Source organism: Melanotaenia boesemani, chromosome 13, assembly GCF_017639745.1.
Source record: "Melanotaenia boesemani isolate fMelBoe1 chromosome 13, fMelBoe1.pri, whole genome shotgun sequence".
Taxonomy (NCBI): Eukaryota; Metazoa; Chordata; class Actinopteri; order Atheriniformes; family Melanotaeniidae; genus Melanotaenia; species Melanotaenia boesemani.
Window position 1 is genome coordinate 1951263 of NC_055694.1, and position 25793 is coordinate 1977055.

The following is a 25793-nucleotide window of genomic DNA, read 5'->3' on the forward strand; positions in this document are numbered from 1 at the left end:
CAGACAAATATTCACTTTCAAGCTCCTTAAAACTGGACCGATTCTGGTTCTGACTGACATACTGGATTTATATTTATGTTTGAACGCGTTTCAATAAATCAGCTGTTTTCTGTTGTCATGGAAACATGTAAAGAAGTGAGGCAGGCCAGGAGTTTTCCATGTTACAGTATTCCATAGGAGGGGCAATGTTTTACTCAACAGAATTTACAAAACCGAAGCCTCATAACAGTCCCCCCCCATCCCCCTTTCCTTTCCTTTCCTTTCCTTTCCTTTCCTTTCCTTTCCCTTCCCTTTCCTTCCCTTCCCTTCCCTTCCTTTCCTTTCCTTTCCCTTCCCTTCCCTTCCCTTCCCTTCCTTTCCTTTCCTTTCCTTTCCTTTCCTTTCCTTTCCCTTCCTTTCCCTTCCCTTCCCTTCCCTTCCCTTCCTTTCCTTTCCTTTCCTTTCCTTTCCTTTCCTTTCCTTTCCCTTCCTTTCCCTTCCCTTCCTTTCCTTTCCCTTCCCTTCCCTTCCTTTCCTTTCCTTTCCTTTCCTTTCCTTTCCCTTCCCTTCCCTTCCCTTCCCTTCCTTTCCTTTCCTTTCTGTTCCTTTCCTTGTCTTTCCTTTCCTTTCCTTTCCCTTCCCTTCCCTTCCTTTCCTTTCCTTTCCTTTCCTTTCCCTTCCTTCCCTTCCCTTCCCTTCCCTTCCTTTCCTTTCCTTTCCTTTCCTTTCCTTTCCCTTCCCTTCCCTTCCCTTCCTTTCCTTTCCTTTCCGTTCCTTTCCTTGTCTTTCCTTTCCTTTCCCTTCCCTTCCCTTCCTTTCCTTTCCTTTCCTTTCCCTTCCTTTCCTTTCCTTTCCTTTCCTTTCCTTTCCCTTCCGTTCCCTTCCCATCCTTTCCTTTTCTTTCCTTTCCTTTCCTTTCCTTTCCTTTCCTTTCCATTCCTTTCCTTTCCTTTCCGTTCCCTTCCTTTCCTTTCCTTTCCTTTCCTTTCCTTTCCCTTCCGTTCCCTTCCCATCCTTTCCTTTCCTTTCCTTTCCTTTCCTTTCCTTTCCTTTCCTTTCCCTTCCTTTCCTTTCCTTTCCTTTCCCTTCCGTTCCCTTCCCATCCTTTCCTTTTCTTTCCTTTCCTTTCCTTTCCTTTCCTTTCCATTCCTTTCCTTTCCTTTTCTTTCCTTTCTTTTCCTTTCCTTTCCTTTCCTTTCCTTTCCCCTTCCCTTCCTTTCCTTTCCTTTCCTTTCCCCTTCCCTTCCTTTCCTTTCCTTTCCCCTTCCCTTCCTTTCCTTTCCTTTCCTTTCCCTTCCTTTCCTTTCCTTTCCTTTCCTTTCCCTTCCGTTCCCTTCCCATCCTTTCCTTTCCATTCCTTTCCTTTCCTTTCCTTTCCTTTCCTTTCTTTTCCTTTCCATTCCTTTCCTTTCCTTTTCTTTTCTTTCCTTTCTTTTCCTTTCCTTTCCATTCCTTTCCTTTCCTTTTCTTTCCTTTCTTTTCCTTTCCTTTCCTTTCCTTTCCTTTCCTTTCCTTTCCTTTCCTTTCCTTTCCTTTCCTTTCCCCTTCCCTTCCTTTCCTTTCCTTTCCTTTCCCTTCCTTTCCTTTCCTTTCCTTTCCCTTTCGTTCCCTTCCCATCCTTTCCTTTTCTTTCCTTTCCTTTCCTTTCCTTTCCTTTCCTTTCCTTTCCATTCCTTTCCTTTTCTTTCCTTTCTTTTCCTTTCCTTTCCTTTCCTTTCCTTTCCCCTTCCTTTCCTTTCCTTTCCTTCCTTTCCTTTTCTTTCCTTTCCTTTCCTTTCCTTTCCTTTCCTTTCCTTTCCTTTCCTTTCCTTTCCTTTCCCCTTCCCTTCCTTTCCTTTCCCTTCCTTTCCCTTCCTTTCCTTTCCCTTCTATTCTTTTCTTTTAGGGATGAAGGAGTAGCCATTATGGACATAACTGTATGATTAAACTGGGGATTATCTAGAAACAAGCTCTAATAAAAGCCATTTAAAATGTGTGAAGTTATTACAGTCTGGCTTCTAATAAAAGTCAGGAAAAAAGAAAAATGGAAGTCGGGGCTGGTGAGGAGGAGTTGGGACCGAGCCAGATGCTGCTGTCTGCTTTTATTTAACTCCCTGTAATAATGTACAACAGACACCTGACCTCCGCTGAACCTTTCCAACCGCTTCATTAAACTAACTGTTCATATTACAGGTAATTAAAAGCAGCTTCAGCAGAACAAATCTGCAGACTCTGACACACCAGGAGTATTTATCTCATAAAACCCCACAGAATAAATCATCCACGAGACTTTTAATGAGTTTTTTTTACAGCTGATAAAAATTCTTCCTGATCAGATTTAAACTGAAGGAACTGGAGGAGCTGATGTCGTCTCTTTGTACAGTAAAATATGGATGAGAGCAGCTGTGAGGAGGTTTGAACTCTGTGTCTGAGCTGAATCATACAAACCATCCTGGCCTCCAGCCCACTCCCCTATCTCCTCCTCCTCCTCCTCCTCATCTTCCTCGTCTCAGTACCTGTGATTTATGGCTCAGTACAATGAAAGGTGAAGGCCGTGTGAGGCAGCGAGCTGTGAGTGTTTGTAGCTTTGCAGCAGCGACAGTAAAATTCTGCAGCTTCTCATTTAACATTAAACCAACAGAAAGTTCAGACATGACTTCATCTGAAGCTTTATCAGTAACAACCGGATCATCGGCTGCTTCACAGACTCGGACAGGATGAGAACCATTTTCTGGGCTTTCCGGAGAATTTGGGAAACATTTAAATGAAATCATGAGGAATGTTAATTTTTTTTTTAACCCTGTCCTGTCCAGCATCCTGACATACAGAACAGTGGTGCGTGTGCCATATGTTGCCCTACCAAGGGAGACATGTTATATACATGGCTGCTCTTGATATTTTTATTATTTTTGTTGTAATCTTATTTTCTTTAGTCTTTATATGTCAGTGCCGAACCTGACAGGGAGATAGAGGAAGAGGGAGAAAAAGAAGAAAGAACTGGATTAAAATGTGTAAATAACAGTTTTCTAGGCTGCTAGAAAAAAACAATATAAAGTACCACAGTACTACATGATACATAAAGAAAACAGGATAATGAAAAAGTACAGTAGCCATCAAACGTACCTGCAGAGAAACGTACCAACACACAAACATCAGCAACATCTAGTAGAAGCAGATGGAGAGACGAGCACATTTGTGATCGTGCACGTGTGAACATGCGTGTGTGGCCATGCAACAAGGAAGAAATGTGTGCTTGCAAGGGGGCCGTGTTTACACCACACCCCGAAGCATCAGCGGGGGACGGGGGGAGGCCGAGGCTCCAAAGGCCCAGCAGGTCCACAGAGCACCAGGCCCGGGACAGCCAAAGCAGACAGAGCAGAGGGGCCCCCAGACCTGAGTCCCCCGGCGCGATGGGACAGGGGCACCGGGCAGCACGGGGCGACGGCGGGCAGGCCCAGTGGGCACCGGGCACCGCAGCGCGGGCCGCACGGAGGTTGTGTGACACACTCACACACCTCATACCAGGAATGTTAAGTTTTTGACTGAGGAACTAAACTCACTGTGGAATCAAGAAAATCCAATCAGCTGATTTGTTTTTTCTTTTTTTTTTTTTCATTCTCTCTACTTTTCTTTTGTTTTTTCTATTTGTTTTGTTTCTGTATCTCACTCACACATTACATACACACAGACACACACACACACACACAAACACACCACCACTACTGAGGCTATATATGCATGTGTATGTACGTATCTCTTTACTAATTTTTATTATAGAGTGAAGATGGAGTGAAGTGAGGAGGCGAGAAGAAATTTAAAAGGAAATTAAAAATCAATCCATAAATAAAAATCATGAATTCTCCAAAATTAGTATCTTGGAATGTGTGTGGCTTCTAGACTCAATCTAAGATCATCAATCCCCAGAATAAATTAAAAGTAGATATTTTTATTTGTCCACAATAGAGCCGGAGGTGAGATTTATCATAACTGACATAAACATAAAGTAAAAAACGTCCACACAAACCAAACTTTATGGGCCTTACAACCCGTCCTTTTTTAATGATTTCTTTTTATTGCTACTCGATGCAAATAATATTATTATAGCAGGTCATTTTTAATACTGTAATTATTCTAAAAATACCTCGTTAAATTCACAAAATAACCTAAAGGCTGGCGTTCAACGGATATAATAAAACAATATGTGGTAGATTGTACAGTGGGGATCCAAAGTTTGGGCACCCCTGGTTAAAATTTATTGTAATGTGCAAAAAAAAAAGTTAGATTTTATTTCCATCATTTACACTTTCAAAATAACAGAAAACAAAAAATTGGCATCTGCAAATGTTTGGGCACCCTGCAGAGTTAATACCTTGTACCGCCCCCTTTAGCAAGTACCACAGCTTGTAAATACTTTTTGTAGCCAGCCAACTTTTTTTTTGACATATTAAAAGAATGTCCAATCTGTCATTTCATGCCTTTTGGAGATTTTTCCAACTTTCCTTGGCTTCTTTTTGCACATTACAATGAATTTTAACCAGGGGTGCCCAAACTTTGGCTCCCCATCCAACTCATCTTACAAGAAAAAACAACAGCAGAAAAAAAAAGAATTTCAGAACAAATTAACCTTTTTATACATTCTTACTCAAATAAACATGCAGAAAAAGAGCTAGTTAACCTAAAAAACCAGCTCGAATTATTATACATAAAAAGACTGTTTTTTATTCAACAACTTAAATATGAACATTATCAGTGTAGTAATAAAACAGGCAAATATCTGACAAACCAACCTCATTATACAAAGGAAAAAGCAATCATCTCCTTTATCTCAAACTTTGTAGGAGAAATGGTTCACGATTTAATTAATGAAATATTCTAAACTCTTTATACCCAACTTCTCTCAGCTGATCATCATCAGACCAGTCGCCAATAGAAACATTTACAACTGCCTTCCAGTGGGAGTTCCTGCTTTCAGGAAACTGGTTTAAATCACAAAATAAGAAAACGAAAATCTCATTATACAAGAGAAAAACCTAGTCGGACTAGAAGCCCCATGCTTTCAGCATCACTTTTTTAGCAAACAACGACAATATTTAGTCAATTGAATTGATAAAGATAATAATAACAATTCATGGATCTGTTAGCAGCTACTGTTACAGCTGTTAGCTGCAGATGTTACAGCTGCTAGTGGCTAATGTTAGAGCTGTTATCTGTTAATGGTACAGTTAGGTGCTAAGTTACAGCTGTTAGCTGCAGATGTTACAGCTCATAGCTGCTGAAGTTACAGCTGTTAGCTGCAGATTTTACAGCTCATAGCTGCTGAAGTTACAGCTGTTAGCTGCAGATGTTACAGCTGTTAGCTGCAGATGTTACAGCTGTTAGCTGCTAAAGTTACAGCTGTTAGCTGCAGATGTTACAGCTGTTAGCTGCAGATGTTACAGATGTTAGCTGCTGAAGTTACAGCTGTTAGCTGCAGATGTTACAGCTCATAGCTGCTGAAGTTACAGCTGTTAGCTGCAGATGTTACTGCTGTTAGCTGCTGAAGGTACAGCTGTTAGCTGCAGATGTTACAGCTGTTAGCTGCAGATGTTACAGATGTTAGCTGCTGAAGTTACAGCTGTTAGCTGCAGATGTTACAGCTCATAGCTGCTGAAGTTACAGCTGTTAGCTGCAGATGTTACAGCTGTTAGCTGCTGAAGTTACACGTTAACTGCAGATGTTACAGCTGTTAGCTGCTGATGTTACAGCTGTTAGCTGCTGAAGTTACAGCTGTTAGCTGCAGATGTTACAGCTGTTAGCTGCTGATGTTACAGCTGTTAGCTGCAGATATTACAGCTGTTAGCTGCAGATGTTACACCTGTTTGCTGCAGATATTACACCTGTTAGCTGCTGATATTACAGCTGTTAGCTGCAGATGTTACAGCTGTTAGCTGCTGAAGTTACAGTTGTTAGCTGCAGATGTTACAGCTCTTAACTGCAGATGTTACAGCTGTTAGCTGCTAAAGTTACAGCTGTTAGCTGCAGATGTTACAGCTGTTAGCTGCAGATGTTACAGATGTTAGCTGCTGAAGTTACAGCTGTTAGCTGCAGATGTTACAGCTCATAGCTGCTGAAGTTACAGCTGTTAGCTGCAGATGTTACTGCTGTTAGCTGCTGAAGTTACAGCTGTTAGCTGCAGATGTTACAGCTGTTAGCTGCAGATGTTACAGATGTTAGCTGCTGAAGTTACAGCTGTTAGCTGCAGATGTTACAGCTGTTAGCTGCTGAAGTTACAGCTGTTAGCTGCAGATGTTACAGCTGTTAGCTGCTGAAGTTACACGTTAGCTGCAGATGTTACAGCTGTTAGCTGCTGATGTTACAGCTGTTAGCTGCTGAAGTTACAGCTGTTAGCTGCAGATGTTACAGCTGTTAGCTGCTGAAGTTACAGCTGTTAGCTGCAGATATTACAGCTGTTAGCTGCAGATGTTACAGCTGTTAGCTGCTGAAGTTACAGCTGTTAGCTGCAGATGTTACAGCTCTTAACTGCTGAAGTTACAGCTGTTAGCTGCAGATATTACAGCTGGTAGCTGCAGATGTTACACCTGTTAGCTGCAGATATTACACCTGTTAGCTGCTGATGTTACAGCTGTTAGCTGCAGATGTTACAGCTGTTAGCTGCTGAAGTTACAGCTGTTAGCTGCTGATGTTACAGCTCTAAACTGCTGAAGTTACAGCTGTTAGCTGCAGATATTACAGCTGTTAGCTGCAGATGTTACACCTGTTAGCTGCAGATATTACACCTGTTAGTTGCTGATGTTACAGCTGTTAGCTGCAGATGTTACAATTGTTAGCTGCTGAAGTTACAGCTGTTAGCTGCAGATGTTACAGCTCATAGCTGCTGAAGTTACAGCTGTTAGCTGCAGATGTTACACCTGTTAGCTGCAGATGTTACAGATGTTAGCTGCAGATGTTACAGCTGTTAGCTGTAGATGTTACAGATGTTAGCTGCTGAAGTTACAGCTGTTAGCTGCAGATGTTACAGCTCATAGCTGCTGAAGTTACAGCTGTTAGCTGCAGATGTTACAGATGTTAGCTGCTGAAGTTACAGCTGTTAGCTGCAGATGTTACAGATGTTAGCTGCTGAAGTTACAGCTGTTAGCTGCAGATGTTACAGCTCTTAACTGCTGAAGTTACAGCTGTTAGCTGCAGATGTTACTGCTCTTAACTGCTGAAGTTACAGCTGTTAGCTGCAGATATTACAGCTGTTAGCTGCAGATGTTACACCTGTTAGCTGCAGATATTACACCTGTTAGCTGCTGATGTTACAGCTGTTAGCTGCAGATGTTAAAGCTGTTAGCTGCTGAAGTTACAGCTGTTAGCTGCAGATGTTACAGCTCTTAACTGCTGAAGTTACAGCTGTTAGCTGCAGATGTTACACCTGTTAGCTGCAGATGTTACACCTGTTAGCTGCTGATGTTACAGCTGTTAGCTGCAGATGTTACAGCTGTTAGCTGCTGAAGTTACAGCTGTTAGCTGCTGATGTTACAGCTCTAAACTGCTGAAGTTACAGCTGTTAGCTGCAGATATTACAGCTGTTAGCTGCAGATGTTACACCTGTTAGCTGCAGATATTACACCTGTTAGTTGCTGATGTTACAGCTGTTAGCTGCAGATGTTACAATTGTTAGCTGCTGAAGTTACAGCTGTTAGCTGCAGATGTTACAGCTCATAGCTGCTGAAGTTACAGCTGTTAGCTGCAGATGTTACACCTGTTAGCTGCAGATGTTACAGATGTTAGCTGCAGATGTTACAGCTGTTAGCTGTAGATGTTACAGATGTTAGCTGCTGAAGTTACAGCTGTTAGCTGCAGATGTTACAGCTCATAGCTGCTGAAGTTACAGCTGTTAGCTGCAGATGTTACAGATGTTAGCTGCTGAAGTTACAGCTGTTAGCTGCAGATGTTACAGATGTTAGCTGCTGAAGTTACAGCTGTTAGCTGCAGATGTTACAGCTCTTAACTGCTGAAGTTACAGCTGTTAGCTGCAGATGTTACTGCTCTTAACTGCTGAAGTTACAGCTGTTAGCTGCAGATATTACAGCTGTTAGCTGCAGATGTTACACCTGTTAGCTGCAGATATTACACCTGTTAGCTGCTGATGTTACAGCTGTTAGCTGCAGATGTTAAAGCTGTTAGCTGCTGAAGTTACAGCTGTTAGCTGCAGATGTTACAGCTCTTAACTGCTGAAGTTACAGCTGTTAGCTGCAGATGTTACACCTGTTAGCTGCAGATGTTACACCTGTTAGCTGCTGATGTTACAGCTGTTAGCTGCAGATGTTACAGATGTTAGCTGCTGAAGTTACAGCTGTTAGCTGCAGATGTTACAGCTCATAGCTGCTGAAGTTACAGCTGTTAGCTGCAGATGTTACAGCTGTTAGCTGCTGAAGTTACACGTTAACTGCAGATGTTACAGCTGTTAGCTGCTGATGTTACAGCTGTTAGCTGCAGATGTTACAGCTGTTAGCTGCTGATGTTACAGCTGTTAGCTGCAGATATTACAGCTGTTAGCTGCAGATGTTACACCTGTTTGCTGCAGATATTACACCTGTTAGCTGCTGATGTTACAGCTGTTAGCTGCAGATGTTACAGCTGTTAGCTGCTGAAGTTACAGTTGTTAGCTGCAGATGTTACAGCTCTTAACTGCAGATGTTACAGCTGTTAGCTGCTAAAGTTACAGCTGTTAGCTGCAGATGTTACAGCTGTTAGCTGCAGATGTTACAGATGTTAGCTGCTGAAGTTACAGCTGTTAGCTGCAGATGTTACAGCTCATAGCTGCTGAAGTTACAGCTGTTAGCTGCAGATGTTACTGCTGTTAGCTGCTGAAGTTACAGCTGTTAGCTGCAGATGTTACAGCTGTTAGCTGCAGATGTTACAGATGTTAGCTGCTGAAGTTACAGCTGTTAGCTGCAGATGTTACAGCTCATAGCTGCTGAAGTTACAGCTGTTAGCTGCAGATGTTACAGCTGTTAGCTGCTGAAGTTACACGTTAGCTGCAGATGTTACAGCTGTTAGCTGCTGATGTTACAGCTGTTAGCTGCTGAAGTTACAGCTGTTAGCTGCAGATGTTACAGCTGTTAGCTGCTGAAGTTACAGCTGTTAGCTGCAGATATTACAGCTGTTAGCTGCTGAAGTTACAGCTGTTAGCTGCAGATGTTACAGCTGTTAGCTGCTGAAGTTACAGCTGTTAGCTGCAGATGTTACAGCTGTTAGCTGCTGAAGTTACAGCTGTTAGCTGCAGATGTTACAGCTCTTAACTGCTGAAGTTACAGCTGTTAGCTGCAGATATTACAGCTGTTAGCTGCAGATGTTACACCTGTTAGCTGCAGATATTACACCTGTTAGCTGCTGATGTTACAGCTGTTAGCTGCAGATGTTACAGCTGTTAGCTGCTGAAGTTACAGCTGTTAGCTGCTGATGTTACAGCTCTAAACTGCTGAAGTTACAGCTGTTAGCTGCAGATATTACAGCTGTTAGCTGCAGATGTTACACCTGTTAGCTGCAGATATTACACCTGTTAGTTGCTGATGTTACAGCTGTTAGCTGCAGATGTTACAGTTGTTAGCTGCTGAAGTTACAGCTGTTAGCTGCAGATGTTACAGCTCATAGCTGCTGAAGTTACAGCTGTTAGCTGCAGATGTTACACCTGTTAGCTGCAGATGTTACAGATGTTAGCTGCAGATGTTACAGCTGTTAGCTGTAGATGTTACAGATGTTAGCTGCTGAAGTTACAGCTGTTAGCTGCAGATGTTACAGCTCATAGCTGCTGAAGTTACAGCTGTTAGCTGCAGATGTTACAGATGTTAGCTGCTGAAGTTACAGCTGTTAGCTGCAGATGTTACAGATGTTAGCTGCTGAAGTTACAGCTGTTAGCTGCAGATGTTACAGCTCTTAACTGCTGAAGTTACAGCTGTTAGCTGCAGATGTTACTGCTCTTAACTGCTGAAGTTACAGCTGTTAGCTGCAGATATTACAGCTGTTAGCTGCTGATGTTACAGCTGTTAGCTGCAGATGTTAAAGCTGTTAGCTGCTGAAGTTACAGCTGTTAGCTGCAGATGTTACAGCTCTTAACTGCTGAAGTTACAGCTGTTAGCTGCAGATGTTACACCTGTTAGCTGCAGATGTTACACCTGTTAGCTGCTGATGTTATAGCTGTTAGCTGCAGATGTTACAGCTGTTAGCTGCTGAAGTTACAGCTGTTAGCTGCAGATGTTACAGCTCTAAACTGCTGAAGTTACAGCTGTTAGCTGCAGATATTACAGCTGTTAGCTGCAGATGTTACACCTGTTAGCTGCAGATGTTACAGCTGTTAGCTGCAGATGTTACAGTTGTTAGCTGCTGAAGTTACAGCACTTAGCTGCAGATGTTACAGCTCATAGCTGCTGCAGTTAGGGATGGAGAAAGCGAGGCCTCATGAATCATCGAGCCAACTTTGACCCAAATGCTTGAAAATGGCTTAGTGTTCTGAATCATTTGACCAAACGAAAGAGCTCCATCTGCTGGCTGTGGGAGTCTGATGTATCAGAAGGACAGCATTGACACCTCACATCTGTCATTCCTATCTGAACTTTGAATACGTGTTCAATAAACGATACGTAGTCTACCATCCGAGTGAATATTTATTTTCTGTTGTTCATATAAATAACAAGGAGGGGTATTAGGTAACATTTGTTTAGGTAACAGAATTGTGGTGTAACTTAAGTAAACCAATCTGTAATGATAGTAGTTACTCAGTGGGAAGGCATGAGGGAAGGAGTGTTTGTGCAACGGGTATAGTGACTGTGTTAGTTATTTTATACAGTTGTAATAAAATTGTTTACTGTTTTATGTGTCTTATTATTTATAATAGAAATTGCAAATGCGTGTTTTCGTCTACCTCATGAGTTGTTTTCTTTTGTATAGCTGATCGTTGTTAAATATGGAACAACAGTTTATAGCACACTGCACATTTATGTACATAGATTATTTACTCAGTTTTTTTTATCGTCTGTCTAGTTTTTTTTTTCAAATTGTTTATTTTTATTTTATGTTTTATGACATTCAGGTTGGACGGCAAAGTAAGATTTTCATTGTTCAGGGAAACTTGTTTCCTTACTGTGCAAATGACAAAGACACTTTGAATCTTGAAATGTATGATGAGAAAAACAACTTTGGTAACTTTGTGATGTGTCATAGATTTTTATTTAAAAACGTATTTTCTGTCAGGCTTCAATCTGCTCCTCTTCTGGCACACTACCTCCCCAGCTTTGGAGAGGTTGTACCTGAAAGAAACACAAGAACAAAATGGTAATTAACCAAGTTTAAAATCATTAAATTCTCTGCTTATGGTGATCAGAAACCAGCTTGGTGTCTAAGGTCCTGCAGGTGGTGGTTTTTCCTCTGCAGCTGCAGACTGAGACGTTTCCTCTGATGCTTCTGGTTGAAGTTTATGATTAACTTTAAAGTCTATTTAAAAACATCTATACAAAGAAAGGGGAATTAAGCTTACCTGTGATGTTGAAGGCACCACCTGCTCCGTCCTTCTCTCATACTCCGAGCTCCTTCAGCAGTTACTCTGGCAACGGCGTCTCGCGCAGACGTTTGTTTCCCCAAATCTCTAAAAGCTAAATGTGATTCAATATAAGCTCATGCTGATGTGATGCTTTTCCTAAATTTGTTTTCAAAATGCAATGTCGCACAATCGCTACAGAATCTCCTCTCAAAAACCCGCGATCTCCTCAGCGTTTGGAATCTGAGAGATTGACAAGCCCGGTCCCTTCAAAGATCCCGCTTGCTGCTCGATACGCGCTGATGACGTAACGAGGCCTCGTTTGGTCTATCACGTGACTTTTGGCATGCTGAATCAATGCTCAGAGACAATGCTCACAACACTTCCGTGTCACATGCTCGACACGTGATCGAGCAGACTGCTCGAGTATAACATCCCTAGCTGCAGTTACAACTGTTAGCTGCTGATGTTACAGCTGTTAGCTGCAGATGTTACTGCTGTTAGCTGCTGATGTTACTGCTGTTAGCTGCTGATGTTACTGCTGTTAGCTGCTGATGTTACAGCTGTTAGCTGCTGAAGTTACAGCTGTTAGCTGCTGATGTTACAGCTGTTAGCTGCTGATGTTACAGCTGTTAGCTGCTGATGTTACAGCTGTTAGCTGCTGAAGTTACAGCTGTTAGCTGCAGATGTTACAGCTCTTAACTGCTGAAGTTACAGCTGTTAACTGCAGATGTTACAGCTGTTAGCTGCAGATATTACACCTGTTAGCTGCAGACATTACAGCTCTTAACTGCTGATGTTACAGCTGTTAGCTGCAGATATTACACCTGTTAGCTGCAGATATTACACCTGTTAGCTGCTGATGTTACAGCTCTTAGCTGTAGATGTTACAGCTGTTAGCTGCTGAAGTTACAGCTGTTAGCTGCAGATGTTACAGCTGATAGCTGCAAATGTTGGTCTAGGCCCACTGTAAGTTTCTCCATTCCTTGAGAATTTTACAATATTTTAAAGTATAAACATGGTGTGATTATGATTTGTATGATTATGTTTCATTAGTTCAACATATTTAATTTTTAGGTGCATCTAACAGGACCCCCTACTCTTCATGGACCTCCACTGCCTGTCCATTGCTGCCTGAAACAAATTCAGAGAGACTGAGTTCTAAAGCAGCTGTTACAGCTGTAAAGCTGTAAATGCTCCTTCTGGACCTCTGACACTGTCAGAACCAGTCTCATTCCAGACCATTCTGCCTCTGGAGGTCTGGACCGGTTCTACCTGGACTCTGTTCTTTAAACAGATTAAATCCAGACACCAGGAGTTCTGCTGTATCTGTAAATAGTCTTCAGAAACCAGACCAGACCAGACTTTGGGCTTGATGTAGAGCCTGTCCGCGTTATGACCAGTCAGTTTGGTTTGTTGGTCTGGTCTTGGTTCCGAGGTGACGGCAGAACATCAATAAACAGATGTTTGAGTAGTTTGTTTCTTCTTTTCTCTGCAGGTATGGGGACATGGTTCCAAACACCATCGCAGGGAAGATCTTCGGTTCCATTTGCTCTCTTAGTGGCGTCCTGGTGATCGCGCTGCCGGTGCCCGTCATTGTGTCCAACTTCAGCCGGATCTACCACCAGAACCAGAGAGCAGACAAGATGAGAGCACAGCAGGTTTGATTATTACACTTTCAGATTAAAATTCAGTATAGATAAAAGCCCAGATGAAGTAAACCTGTGCACGGTGCCCGAGAGGCTTCCAATGAACCCAAGACAGGCCAGTCTGAGCCAGAAACTGAGACAAGGTCAGGGACCGCAGAACAGATCAGAGATGGTTCAGCCTGAAGAGACAAAGAGAAGTCAGGATGGCGGTTTGGTACCGGACTGCCATAAACCTGGATCCACATCCTGCAATCAAGCACGTGGCCTCCATCCACAAAGACAGAATGGCTGAAATATCTCATGCAGTTTTCTTCTTTGTGGGTTTTTCTGGAGTCATTGAAATATCAGGAGGTTGGCAAAACATGAAACAGAACTTTGTAGAAAAGAAAAACCTGGTTGTTAATCCATCGGAACCAAACAAGAAGTCTTTAATTAATTAACCCTTAAAACTCTTCTGCTTCACTTCCGTCCTCACCAGTGTCTCAGGAGCGGTAGTGTGTAGTTCTGTGGGGTGAACTGTGATGGTAGCTTAACCTGTAGGTGATCTTCAACAGCTACATTTCAACAAGTTTTTATTACTTAATTAGAAAACAAATTGCATCAAATAATAAAAAAATAAAGGTCTACTCTTGTAATGTATATATTTTTTCCAGACAAAAAAAAATGTTTTAGACCCTTTTTGTGGAGCGAAATAGCAAAGCTGTTTCCGTTTTAGTGTCTCTTCCTGGGAGTCATGTGGCAAATTAAAGCATTGTTTTTGGCTTCTTGTGCTTTCTCATCTTTTTAAAATAAAGACTCATTTAAAGTGATGCATGTTGGAAACGTACCAGGTTAAAAACTGTCGTGTTCCCTGAAGGCAACACGATGCAAGACAGTGTTGAAGGTTTTTCAATGAAATTACCTGAGAGATGGTGAGATCAGAAACAGAAGAGGATTCCCTGCCCTTCCTGTGTGTGTGTGTGTGTGTATGTGTGTGAGATGTGCTGACGCTGCTGTTTTCCTGTGTTTCTGTCTGACAGAAAGTGCGTTTGGCTCGCATCCGCATGGCGAAGAAAGGAACAACCAACGCCTTCCTCCAATACAAAGAGGACCGAGCTATCGGGGTGAGACGCACACACACACATACACACTGACAGCTGATAGCCGCTCAGGATCCAGCAGCATGGCCAGATTACGCTGCAGCAGTCTCACAATGATGGAGGGATGAAGGAGAAAGTGAGACAAATGACAGGTTTTAGGTCTCACATTTCCATTGTTACATGCATGAAATTTCTTCAGTGGGGTTCCAGGTCCAATCAGACCTGCTCACACGAGCCTGGAAAAGTTACTCTGATCATGACGTGTGTTTACATGCGTCACATGTTTGGGCAGAATAAATCAAGCTGACATGCACAGAAGTAGTAGAAGAAGAAATAATTCCGATTAGGATCATACTGACTCCTCGACTATCAGAGACGTCACAAATGTGTTAAAGTGAAAAAAAAATAAATAAATAAATGAAAATTACTCGTGTTTGACAAAAAATAAAAAAGAGACTTGGTGATTTCCGACGAACAAACATCGCTGTGTGTGTTTTATTACCGTCTTACTGATTTCAGTTTCTGCTCCTTAATCATTTTAAATTCTTTTCATATCTCTAGTAATATATTTGTACCACATACTAAACAGCTCTGTGTTGGTCCTGCTGCGCCTTACACCAGACCAAACTTTTTTATCCAAAAAATAAAAATAAAAAATAAAAAATGGAGTGAAGGAAAAAGCACAATACCAGCCGCAACTTAAAGAACAGGGTGACATCACTGATGTAACAGGAAGGATCATTTCTTCCCAACATCCAGAATATGTGATTCCATGCATATATAGGAACGAGTAAAGTAGTCTTAGGAACGTGTAAAGTAATCCTAGGAATGAGTAAAGTAATCCTAGGAACGTGTAAAGTAATCCTAGGAATGAGTAAAGTAATCCTAGGAACGAGTAAAGTAATCCTAGGAACGAGTAAAGTAATCCTAGGAACGAGTAAAGTAATCCTAGGAACGAGTAAAGTAATCCTAGGAACGAGTAAAGTAATCCTAGGAACGAGTAAAGTAATCTTGGGGTTAATGATCTTTAAACTAAGGTCTGTGAGTTCGGTCTTTAGACACAGCATTGCAGACGTTGATAAACCAAGTTGTGTATAAATGAGTGAAGGTTGGACTCCTCTACAGTGTACAGGACCCATCGATAGGGAAGGCTGGGGAGAGGAAGTCAATGAGTCTTCCTATTATTACACTTTATAATCAGCTCCTCCAGAGAAACAAAGATCACCTTTAACTTCCTTCCCACATAAATAACCCTAATGAAAACACAAGATGCTTCTTATTCAGAACTTTCTGCATCGGCTACATTTGACAACCAAAGTGAAAATTAAAGATTTCCCGGAAGTTTGTTCGCCTCAGATCTGGCCGACACTCTGCTGCCTGATGAAGACGACGTGGAGCTGGTGTTTAAACCTGAGGAGCTTTTTCCAGATTTTCTCTGAGGATGAAATCTGAGCCGGTCTCAGCCTTCTGACAGGAAAACTGATTTAAGCTCCAGGTGGAGAGAAAAGATCTCACACAGACGCACACCCGTACTGTTAAAGCCTTAATCCCTGTGAACACGACAGAGGGACGAGGCTGGAGGAGGAGGAGGAGGGAGTTTAAAATAAGAGGATGAAGAAACGAGTAGACGAGATAACGATGCAGGGCAGAAAAGAGAAAGAATGTCAGATTAAAATGAGATGAGGAAGCTGAGAAACGATTAAATTCCAAGCAGAGTCTCAGATCTGATCCCAAAGTGAACTCAGTTTATATTTCTGATGCACCGTCAGATCGAGACGAAGAGAGGAGGAACCTGCATCATAACTTTCAAGATTTATTTAATTCAGACCGAATTTAACCAGGATACAGAAAATCCCTTCTCCAACATCCAAGACGTAACACCACGATGGAAACACACTGATCATAAAATCCTTCACTATGGAGGAAGTTTAAATATCGCCACTGAGATGAAAACTTCAGGAATATTTAGACATTAACGCTTCTGGTTGAAGGATTCAGATTATTTTGTAGCAAATTTAATATCAGATCTAATAAAATCTGACTAAAAACAGGAGATCCTGCAGGCAGCACGAAGCAGCAATGGTAACGTGTAGCATAGCGACATGACTAGCAGGAAGCAGCAATGGTAACGTGTAGCATAGCGACATGACTAGCAGGAAGCAGCAATGGTAACGTGTAACATAGCAACATGACTAGCAGGAAGCAGCAATGGTAACGTGTAGCATAGCGACATGACTAGCAGGAAGCAGCAATGGTAACGTGTAACATAGCAACATGACTAGCAGGAAGCAGCAATGGTAACGTGTAGCATAGCGACATGACTAGCAGGAAGCAGCAATGGTAACGTGTAGCATAGCAACATGACTAGCAGGAAGCAGCAATGGTAACGTGTAGCATAGCGACATGACTAGCAGGAAGCAGCAATGGTAACGTGTAGCATAGCAGCATGACTAGCAGGAAGCAGCAATGGTAACGTGTAACATAGCAACTGGTAACGTGTAGCATAGCGACATGACTAGCAGGAAGCAGCAATGGTAACGTGTAGCATAGCAGCATGACTAGCAGGAAGCAGCAATGGTAACGTGTAGCATAGCAACATGACTAGCAGGAAGCAGCAATGGTAACGTGTAGCATAGCAGCATGACTAGCAGGAAGCAGCAATGGTAACGTGTAGCATAGCAACATAACTAGCAGGAAGCAGCAATGGTAACGTGTAGCATAGCAACATGACTAGCAGGAAGCAGCAATGCTAACGTGTAGCATAGCAGCATGACTAGCAGGAAGCAGCAATGGTAACGTGTAGCATAGCAACATGACTAGCAGGAAGCAGCAATGGTAACGTGTAGCATAGCAACATGACTAGCAGGAAGCAGCAATGCTAACGTGTAGCATAGCAGCATGACTAGCAGGAAGCAGCAATGGTAACGTGTAGCATAGCAACATGACTAGCAGGAAGCAGCAATGGTAACGTGTAGCATAGCAGCATGACTAGCACGAAGCAGCAATGGTAACGTGTAGCAAAGCAGCATGACTAGCAGGAAGCAGCAATGGTAACGTGTAGCATACCAACATGACTAGCAGGAAGCAGCAATGGTAACGTGTAACATAGCAACATGACTAGCAGGAAGCAGCAATGGTAACGTGTAGCATACCAACATGACTAGCAGGAAGCAGCAATGGGAACGTGTAGCATAGCAGCATGACTAGCATGAAGCAGCAATGGTAACGTGTAGCATAGCAACATGACTAGCAGGAAGCAGCAATGGTAACGTGTAGCATAGCAACATGACTAGCAGGAAGCAGCAATGCTAACGTGTAGCATAGCAGCATGACTAGCAGGAAGCAGCAATGGTAACGTGTAGCATAGCAACATGACTAGCAGGAAGCAGCAATGCTAACGTGTAGCATAGCAACATGACTAGCAGGAAGCAGCAATGCTAACGTGTAACATAGCAACATGACTAGCAGGAAGCAGCAATGGTAACGTGTAGCATAGCAACATGACTAGCAGGAAGCAGCAATGCTAACGTGTAGCATAGCAGCATGACTAGCAGGAAGCAGCAATGGTAACGTGTAGCATAGCAGCATGACTAGCAGGAAGCAGCAATGGTAACGTGTAGCATACCAACATGACTAGCAGGAAGCAGCAATGGTAACGTGTAGCATAGCAACATGACTAGCAGGAAGAAGAAATGGTAACATGTAGCATAGCAACATGACTAGCAGGAAGCAGCAATGGTAACGTGTAGCATAGCAACATGACTAGCAGGAAGCAGCAATGGTAACGTGTAGCATAGCAACATGACTAGCAGGAAGCACAATGCTAATGTGTAGCATAGCAACATGACTAGCAGGAAGCAGCAATGCTAACGTGTAGTGTAGCAACATGACTAGCAGGAAGCAGCAATGGTAACGTGTAGCATAGCAACATGACTAGCAGGAAGCAGCAATGCTAACATGTAGCATAGCAGCATGACTAGCAGGAAGCAGCAATGCTAACATGTAGCATAGCAACATGACTAGCAGGAAGCAGCAATGGTAACATGTAGCATAGCAACATCAGGGAGAAATTCAGATAAAAGACTACCAAGCATCGGCATCCAAACCAAACACAGTTTAGACATCACTGTCCACTTTAGAGCTTCTGCTAATTTCTCCACTTCAAGCAAACCACACAAACAAGGAGACTCTGCCTTCGTTTGAAATGAACCATGAAGGTCCTGCTGGTTTCCATGGAGATGAAGAAGGTTTTATAGTGAAGGATTCTCTCTTCCTATCATGGACTATCTTGAGCTTCACTTCTTCCTGGATCCTCATGGTGTTTCTAAGGTGAATGGAGGGCTATCTCTAGATCCTCCTGACTCTGACCATTGATAGAGTTGTCCATCATCATCATCATCGGCCGATGGGTTTTTACCTGTGTAGCACCTCTATTAAAACACCTGGAAACCTGCTCAGCAAACCTAGGACTACTTTACTCATTCCTAGGATTACTGTACTCGTTCCTAGGATTACTTTACTCATTCCTAGGACTACTTTACTCATTCCTAGGACTACTTTACTTATTCCTAGGACTACTTTACTCATTCCTAGGATTACTTTACTCATTCCTAGGATTACTTTACTCATTCCTGGTATATGTATTCATGCAAATGTGCGTAAAGTAAGAAACAAAGGTAAAAATAGGAAAATAACATAAGTTGCAGGAATTCATGGAAAATCATTCACGTTTGTAGAATACTAAATGTGTTCTCATGACAAATGCATCACAACCACACAAGTGGCTGCGTAGGATAAATGATTGATGCTCCTCAGGAAGTGAAATGATTTATTTGTTGTGTTTCAGGACCGGGACAGCGACTGCACGGCTCTGTGTGTGAAGAACCGGTCGGCGTTCGAGCACCAACACCACCACCTGCTGCACTGTCTGGAGAAGACGACGGTGAGGCTGCACACCTCCACCTGCCTCTGCACGTCTGGCTGGAACAGCCTCAGAAGCGCTTAAAGAATCACATGAAAATGTATCCCAGCTTCCTTAGATGATCCCTTATCACACAGCTGGAAAATCTCTCTTTCATGCTCAGATTTCAGTGGACTTCTGGCTCGGTGCGCCCCTCAAACAAACAGTCACCATTTGAAAACGATAAGTCGTATCAGAACAATTCTTGAACTGCAAGCAGCAGAAGGCTCTGCTGCTAACATAGATGTAAGCTTCATGATTTTTATGGTGGGATAAAAACAGCCCTCACCTCCTGAGTTAAGGAGTCAAAAATTAATTGAACCTAACGGAGAAAATGGTGGGTGCACCATGCGCTCTGTGAAGATTTAAGACAAGATCGTACGGACTATCACAACGATGGCCATACTGGGTTAAAGAAGAGAAAAACACCTACGTTTTGATGTACAATTTGTATACGTACAGGAGAGCCTGGTAGTGAATGAAGTTTAAGTAGTTTTCTTTAAAATTTTGGAGAGTAAACTTAGTGGGACATCATCTCCCAGTCTGGACTCTCCCTGGCAATTTCTAAAAATTCATAAAAGTTAAACTGCAGTTGTGTCTCAGTGGTGAAAGATTTCAAAATACTCCTAGAGAGACAAAAGCTTCAAGCTTTTATGAGCTGTTTAAACTTTAAAAGAAGTTTTTACATTAAAGTATACCTGAGTTATGTGGCTGCAAAGTGGGCTTGTGTTTTCACTCATTTCAGCCAAACCCCTGTGGGACGAATGCCCTGCAGGGTGTCGCTACCAAGCCACGTTCTCCCGATCGAGCCACATAATTTCATGTTTTTTCTTTGAGAAAAGTGTACAAGTATGTATAAGTGCATAAGTATAGGCAAACAGCACTAACTTTAAGCAACGCATATCTCCTCCTGCTTCCTTATAGAACCACGAGTTCACAGATGAGATAACCTACAGCGAGGTGTGTATGACCGAGTCGGTGGGCTTTAGGACCAGTCGCAGCACTTCCCTGTCCAGCCAGCAGGGCGGGCAGAACAACTCCACCGGCTGCTGCCCCCGCCGAGCCAGGAGGAGAGCCGCGATGCGACTGGCCAACTCCACGGTGTCCGTAAGCCGGGGCAGCGTCCAGGAGCTGGACACCCTGCACATCAAAACCACCTCCATACCACCGCAAACGTAAGCAGATTCTACACACATAAAAACCTCAGAAAAAAGATGGAGAAATTAACAAAACATCCAAAAACACTTGAACGGAAACAAGATTTTAATAGATTAAATATTAACCCTTAAAACACTCCCAAAGTCCACCTCCTCCTCCACCAGGAGCGGTGGTGTGTATCTCTGTGGGGTAAATGTGATGGATATTTTACCCTTCAGCTGATCTACGGAAGTTTTCCAGCATTTCTATCCCGTCCAGGAGGTTTACAATCCAGCCACTAAATGTAGTTTTATCCAGAGACTCTATCTGGTAAATCCACAATGATCCATGATAACAGCATTATTTATCACATTTCACCATAAAAACATGACCATCACTACTATGTTGCTAAGAGACCTCTATTTAGACCTGGACATGATGATGAAGCCACTTCCTGTCAGACTTTCCACCAATCAGAGAGCTTAGATTGACGGTAACGTCCAATCAGGAGCAGCCAAAGATCAACCAGTGAGCAGAAAGTTCTATGTGTGTGTGAAAAGAAGAAAAATAATGCTCCTCTATGGCTGGAATAAAGCCAAGAAGACGTTTCTGATGCACGGTGGCGCCACAAAGCAGCTGAGCTGGAGTTGGTTTAGTGAGGATAGCAGGTAAATAGTAGCAGGAATAACTGGAAATGAGGAAAAGTGGAAACATGGAAATAGTTTCTGTTGTGTGTTTGTTTCAATAACAATATTTTTTCTCCTGAAAGCCAAGACTTGAGAGAACGATGAGATGAGAAAAGGTTTGGTCACTGTTGGTCTGTGTGTTATTTCTACAAAGTTCTGTTAGTAATAAATTCTGCTTTCTTCTTCTGGTCGACCTTTATGCTGCTACATCTATTCATACATTCATTTTACATCATTTTACCTCCCAATCTGACAGCTGGGAAACAAACATGTATTTTGATCATATTTAGATTTGTTGAACCTGTACATCCATTTTTATATGTAAAAAAAAAAAGAATAATAAAACAAAACAGACTAAAATTGGCAGTTTTACAAGTTAAAAGGGCCTGAAATGAAACCTTGTGGTACACCGTGTATTACAATGTGTACTAGTCATTCACACCTTTATCTTTTTCCACCTGGAATGAAGAAAATCTCATTTTTTCCTTCAATAATTTAAGTGACAAATACTTAGTTCATCCTCCAAAGAGAAATTATACATTGAGAAATAATATTAATAAGCTTTAATATCTTAGATCAGGGTCATAAATGTTTATATTTTTCTTGTAAGATATTTTCTTCTACTTCTTTGTTTTAGGAGAATTTCACTTATTTTAGGTTTTTTTTTTTTATCCTTAATTTCCTCAATAAGACATAAAGCCTTGTTACTGAGATTTTATCACCTATAATGAATAAGTAGAAGCTTGAAACTAGAATATTGATTATTGATAATAAGTTTAATAAGTATTGCAAGACAAAATTAAAATCATTTTTCTTGTTTTAAGCAACATTTTACTCAGATTTTCTGCAGTTTTTCCTTTTTAATGCCGACTTTTCCCAGTTAACTTGTTTTTCTGTTTCCTGTCCAAGTCGTTCCAGTCTGAACGCCCAGGCCGGCGACCTGAAGCTGAACTGCGGGGAGCAAGACTTCACCGCCGCCATCATCAGCATCCCCACCCCGCCCGCCAACACACCGGACGAGAGCCTCCCCCCGTCTCCCGCCCCCATCCCGGGCATCCTGCGCAACACCCGGGCCACCGCTTTCACCCACGAGACCGTCAAAATCTCCTCCTTATAACCTCTGACCTCACCTCCATCCCGACCCCCAACCCTCGCCACTCCCCCCCCCCCCGATCCTGGACCTGGGGCACTGCTTGCTGAGACCAACGACCACTTTGATGGAGTTCTGCGGGTTCCTTCTACTTCCTCATGAGTTTGTGACGTGGTCAGGAAGCGGGTTTCTGAGGAGGAAAGAATGAGCAGACATGAACCGACAGGAAGCTGGAAGGCTGATGTTAGAGAGAAACTTCTGTTCCCCTGAGAATTTCAACCCTCCCTCTACTGACCCCCTCCTGCACAGTTCAACCTTTTAGATGCACAAACTGCAGCAGGTTGATCCTGGAAGATCTCCAGAACAGAAACAACTTGGTTTTGATTCTTTCTTCTTTCCTTAATGCTTAGAAAACAAAAGCAGGGAGATGCCGGCCTGCTGAGGTTCTCAGTGGATGTCAGGCAACTCTGGAGGGTTCGTTACCAACCGACTAGAGGTTTTCTCTTATTTTACCCAGAAGAGGCTGAAGGATGGATCTTCAGAGTTAAATGGAGAATTTGTGGACTATTCATGTGCTTAGGAAGGAGGTGGTGAATGGAAAAATCTCAGGCTTTAATCCAGGTGGAGGAGAAACTGATAAATCTCAAACAGATCTGAGCTGATCTCACCTTAAAGGAGCTGAAACAAACTCCTGAAGGTTTCCCAAAGGAACTGTGGACAGACGAGTCTAGAACCGGATCGGTCCGGTCTGACATGAACTGGTCTGGTCTGACTGTAGCTCCGAGACCGGGATCGAGAGCCTTTTAATCTTCAAATATGCAACATTACAACAAGCAGGAAAATAGCATCAAGAAAGGAGCAACATCGTACCGATAATAACGTAAAAGCAGCGACCGCAGGGATCACCGGCTTCCTGCAGAGACCTGAACGGGACAGGAAACGTTACAACCCGGAGCTCCTCGTGTGTGCGCCACGTGCTCCCGATGACGTGCACTTTTCCTTTCCACGTGTTTGTAACAGCGGCAGCGTCCAGGCAGTCTCCAGCTTCACCACCGCGTCGCTTTATTTAGCGACTTTTCGCTCTTTTTTTATAATAATGCAACCACGTTTACTTTCATATAAAATGGAGTTTTTCTGTGTATTATCATTTTTATTGAAATTATTTATTGGTATATTTATATTTTTCCCTAATTATTTTTTGATTTAATACATTTTAATCAAACTATCTTGACATTTCAAGCGCTTGTGGGGCCCCTGGTGAGGTGAGGCCCCCAAGCAGCCTCTACGTTGGCTTTTAGCTGGGTCCGGCTCTGGCTGCCATAATCATGGGTTTCATGAGACATTTTATAGCCCAAAACTCTGAGAAGTGAAACAAGTTGCGTGTTTTGTACCAACACAGTGCTTGAAACTGATCCAGTCCCACATTTTGACTGACAGATGTTGACTCCGCCCATCCCCAGTCCCACGTGACTTAGAAAAGTCGCATCCAGAGGAGTGCACGGCGTCGGGAACGTGCACGGAGCTCCTGGGAAACATTTCCTTCATCCCTTCAGAGGCGAGTGGGAGACAAACGGGAGACTAGACGTACACACTGTAACATATTTTGTATCATAAACTTCACCTGCATCATCCAATCAAATCATCCAACCAGAAAAAAAAGAAAAAACAGATGAAAGTCATCGGTACCTGCCTGGCGTCCCTCGTGCATGAGCCTCGTACAGTAGAAGTAGCACTACTGATCCTAGGAATTTATCAACATTATCCCAGAAAAAGAGATGAAAAAGACTCTAAAGGTGGAGAAGAAGAATCCATCAGCTGTTCTTTTGCATGACGACGTTGATTTGTTGCTTTGTTTCCTCCCCCGTCCCCAAACTCTTCCAGGAGAGTCTTTGCACCACGAGGAGGATCTGGTCGTGTGGATGGAGCGATCCAGGAAGTCTGGGCATGCTCCTCGCCAGAGTGTGTGTGTGCGTGACAACGGGCGAGTGTTTGTTCGTGTGACCGTGTGTTTGTATGACGAGCTGTCACAAATATGCATGGATACCGTTGTAGGTATTTTACCTGTTTTCTCCGACTGCAGCCAGACGAGACTGAACGGAGATTCTTCTAAATATTCCTGCAGATGTTTTCACTTCATCCTGTGGCCCCCAGCCAGTTTGACCTGAGGGTGATGCTAACATAGCTCCTTCATTTATATATAAAACTTATTTATTAAAGAAAATATTTATGACCGTTTAAGCTAAAAATTGCACATATTTGCACATTTGAGCACTTAAATTAATTTCATGCAAACATGCAAGTTAGTTTTTTATTAGTTTATCTTTTCAAAACTACAACCCCAATTCCAAAGAGAGTTGGGAAGCTGAGTAAAAGGTAAATAAATAAAGAATGCAATGATTTCCTCATCTCCAGCCAACATGTCAGAGGGTGAAACGGAGACGTTTCACCATGAGATGAAAATATGAGCTGATGGTGAATCTGATGGAAAAAGTTGGAACAGGAGCAACAAAAGGCTGGAAAAGTACCTGGTACAAACCAGAAACACCTGGGGGAGCATTTGACAGCTAACCAGGTTACCTGGTAACAGGTCAGTAACATGACTGGTATAAAAGGAGCATTTCAGAGAGGCAGAGTCTCTCAGATGGAAGGATGGACAGAGCTTCACCAATCTGAGACAAACTGGATCTAAAACTGGAACAATTTCAGAAAAAGATCCACCATCTACAGTGTAGAACATCATCAGAAGATTCAGAGAATCAGAAGGAATCTCTGTGTGCTGGGGAAAAGGCTGGATGCTGGTGATGTTCTGCATTAAAAGCAGACATGATTCTCTACTGGAAACCACTGCATGGACTCAGGAAGACTTCCAGAAACCACTGTCTGTGAACACAGTTCGCCCTGAAACCCACAAATGCAGGTTAAAGCTCAGGTGGAAAAGTAAAACGCTTGTTTTATTGTGAAAAAAATATGGGAATCATTGCATTTTGTTTTTATTTATGTTTTACACAGCGTTCCGACTTTTTGGAACTGAGGTCGTACAGAAAATATGTTTTAAGTGAACGAGAGGGAATAACTATTAAATGAATTTGATATTAATAAAGTTGGTCCTGAAATAAAAAATATGGTTACGAATGACATGAAATAAATGAAAACATCACACGGAGATTGTTTAGTTCAGTAAAGTTAATATTTCTATTTAAATGTGAAGAAGGGACTTTTATGTCATCATGTATGTTTTATGACTGATCTCACAGCCATATTTCTTATTTCAAATTTTATTCTGTTTAATATTGAGTGAAATATTTTTGACTTTTATGTCCTGTTCGGTATTCCGTACAGATGCTGACGTCTTCCGGTGTCCCTGCCAGGACACAAAACATGCACATTTACTCATCCCAGGTTTTCTTGACTCTTTTCTTCTAGTTTTGATCATTAAAAGTGGAGCTGTTGTAGTTCCTCAGCACCCACTAACGTAACGAGGACCAATAATTACAGCCAATAACGTGATGACTAGCTAATAATCTTATTATGCTGTTGGTTAAGTGGCCTAGCATGAAAATAATCCTTTTAAAATGTAACTTCAAACAATAATTCATGACATGAAGACTAAATTTCTCAGAAATACAAATTTTTTTTAGCAGTTTTTGTGAAGTTTGCTCATCAGAAATAAGCATGATTTACATTAATGACCGTGGATTTATGGCATTTAAAATCAC

General features: G+C 42.3%; 1 protein-coding gene across 1 annotated transcript; it reads left to right on the forward strand.

The window, feature by feature from the left end:
- The first annotated feature begins 3368 nt into the window (after positions 1-3368).
- On the forward strand, positions 3369-22514 carry LOC121651623 (potassium voltage-gated channel subfamily D member 1-like). Its single transcript, XM_042003960.1, has 6 exons — positions 3369-3451; positions 12975-13137; positions 14145-14228; positions 19051-19146; positions 20089-20339; positions 21897-22514. The coding sequence occupies exons 1-6, from the start codon at positions 3369-3371 to the stop codon at positions 22102-22104; spliced, it is 885 nt and encodes a 294-aa protein (XP_041859894.1). The 3' UTR covers positions 22105-22514.
- The last annotated feature ends 3279 nt before the right edge of the window (positions 22515-25793 follow it).

Bases quoted from the DNA above. Each gene is read 5' to 3' on its own strand.
- LOC121651623 (XM_042003960.1), top strand. From the start codon at position 3,369: ATGGGACAGGGGCACCGGGCAGCACGGGGCGACGGCGGGCAGGCCCAG. The intron at 13,138-14,144 runs GTTTGATTATTA...TCTGTCTGACAG, and splicing joins ACAAGATGAGAGCACAGCAG to AAAGTGCGTTTGGCTCGCAT. The intron at 20,340-21,896 runs GTAAGCAGATTC...TTCCTGTCCAAG, and splicing joins ACCTCCATACCACCGCAAAC to TCGTTCCAGTCTGAACGCCC.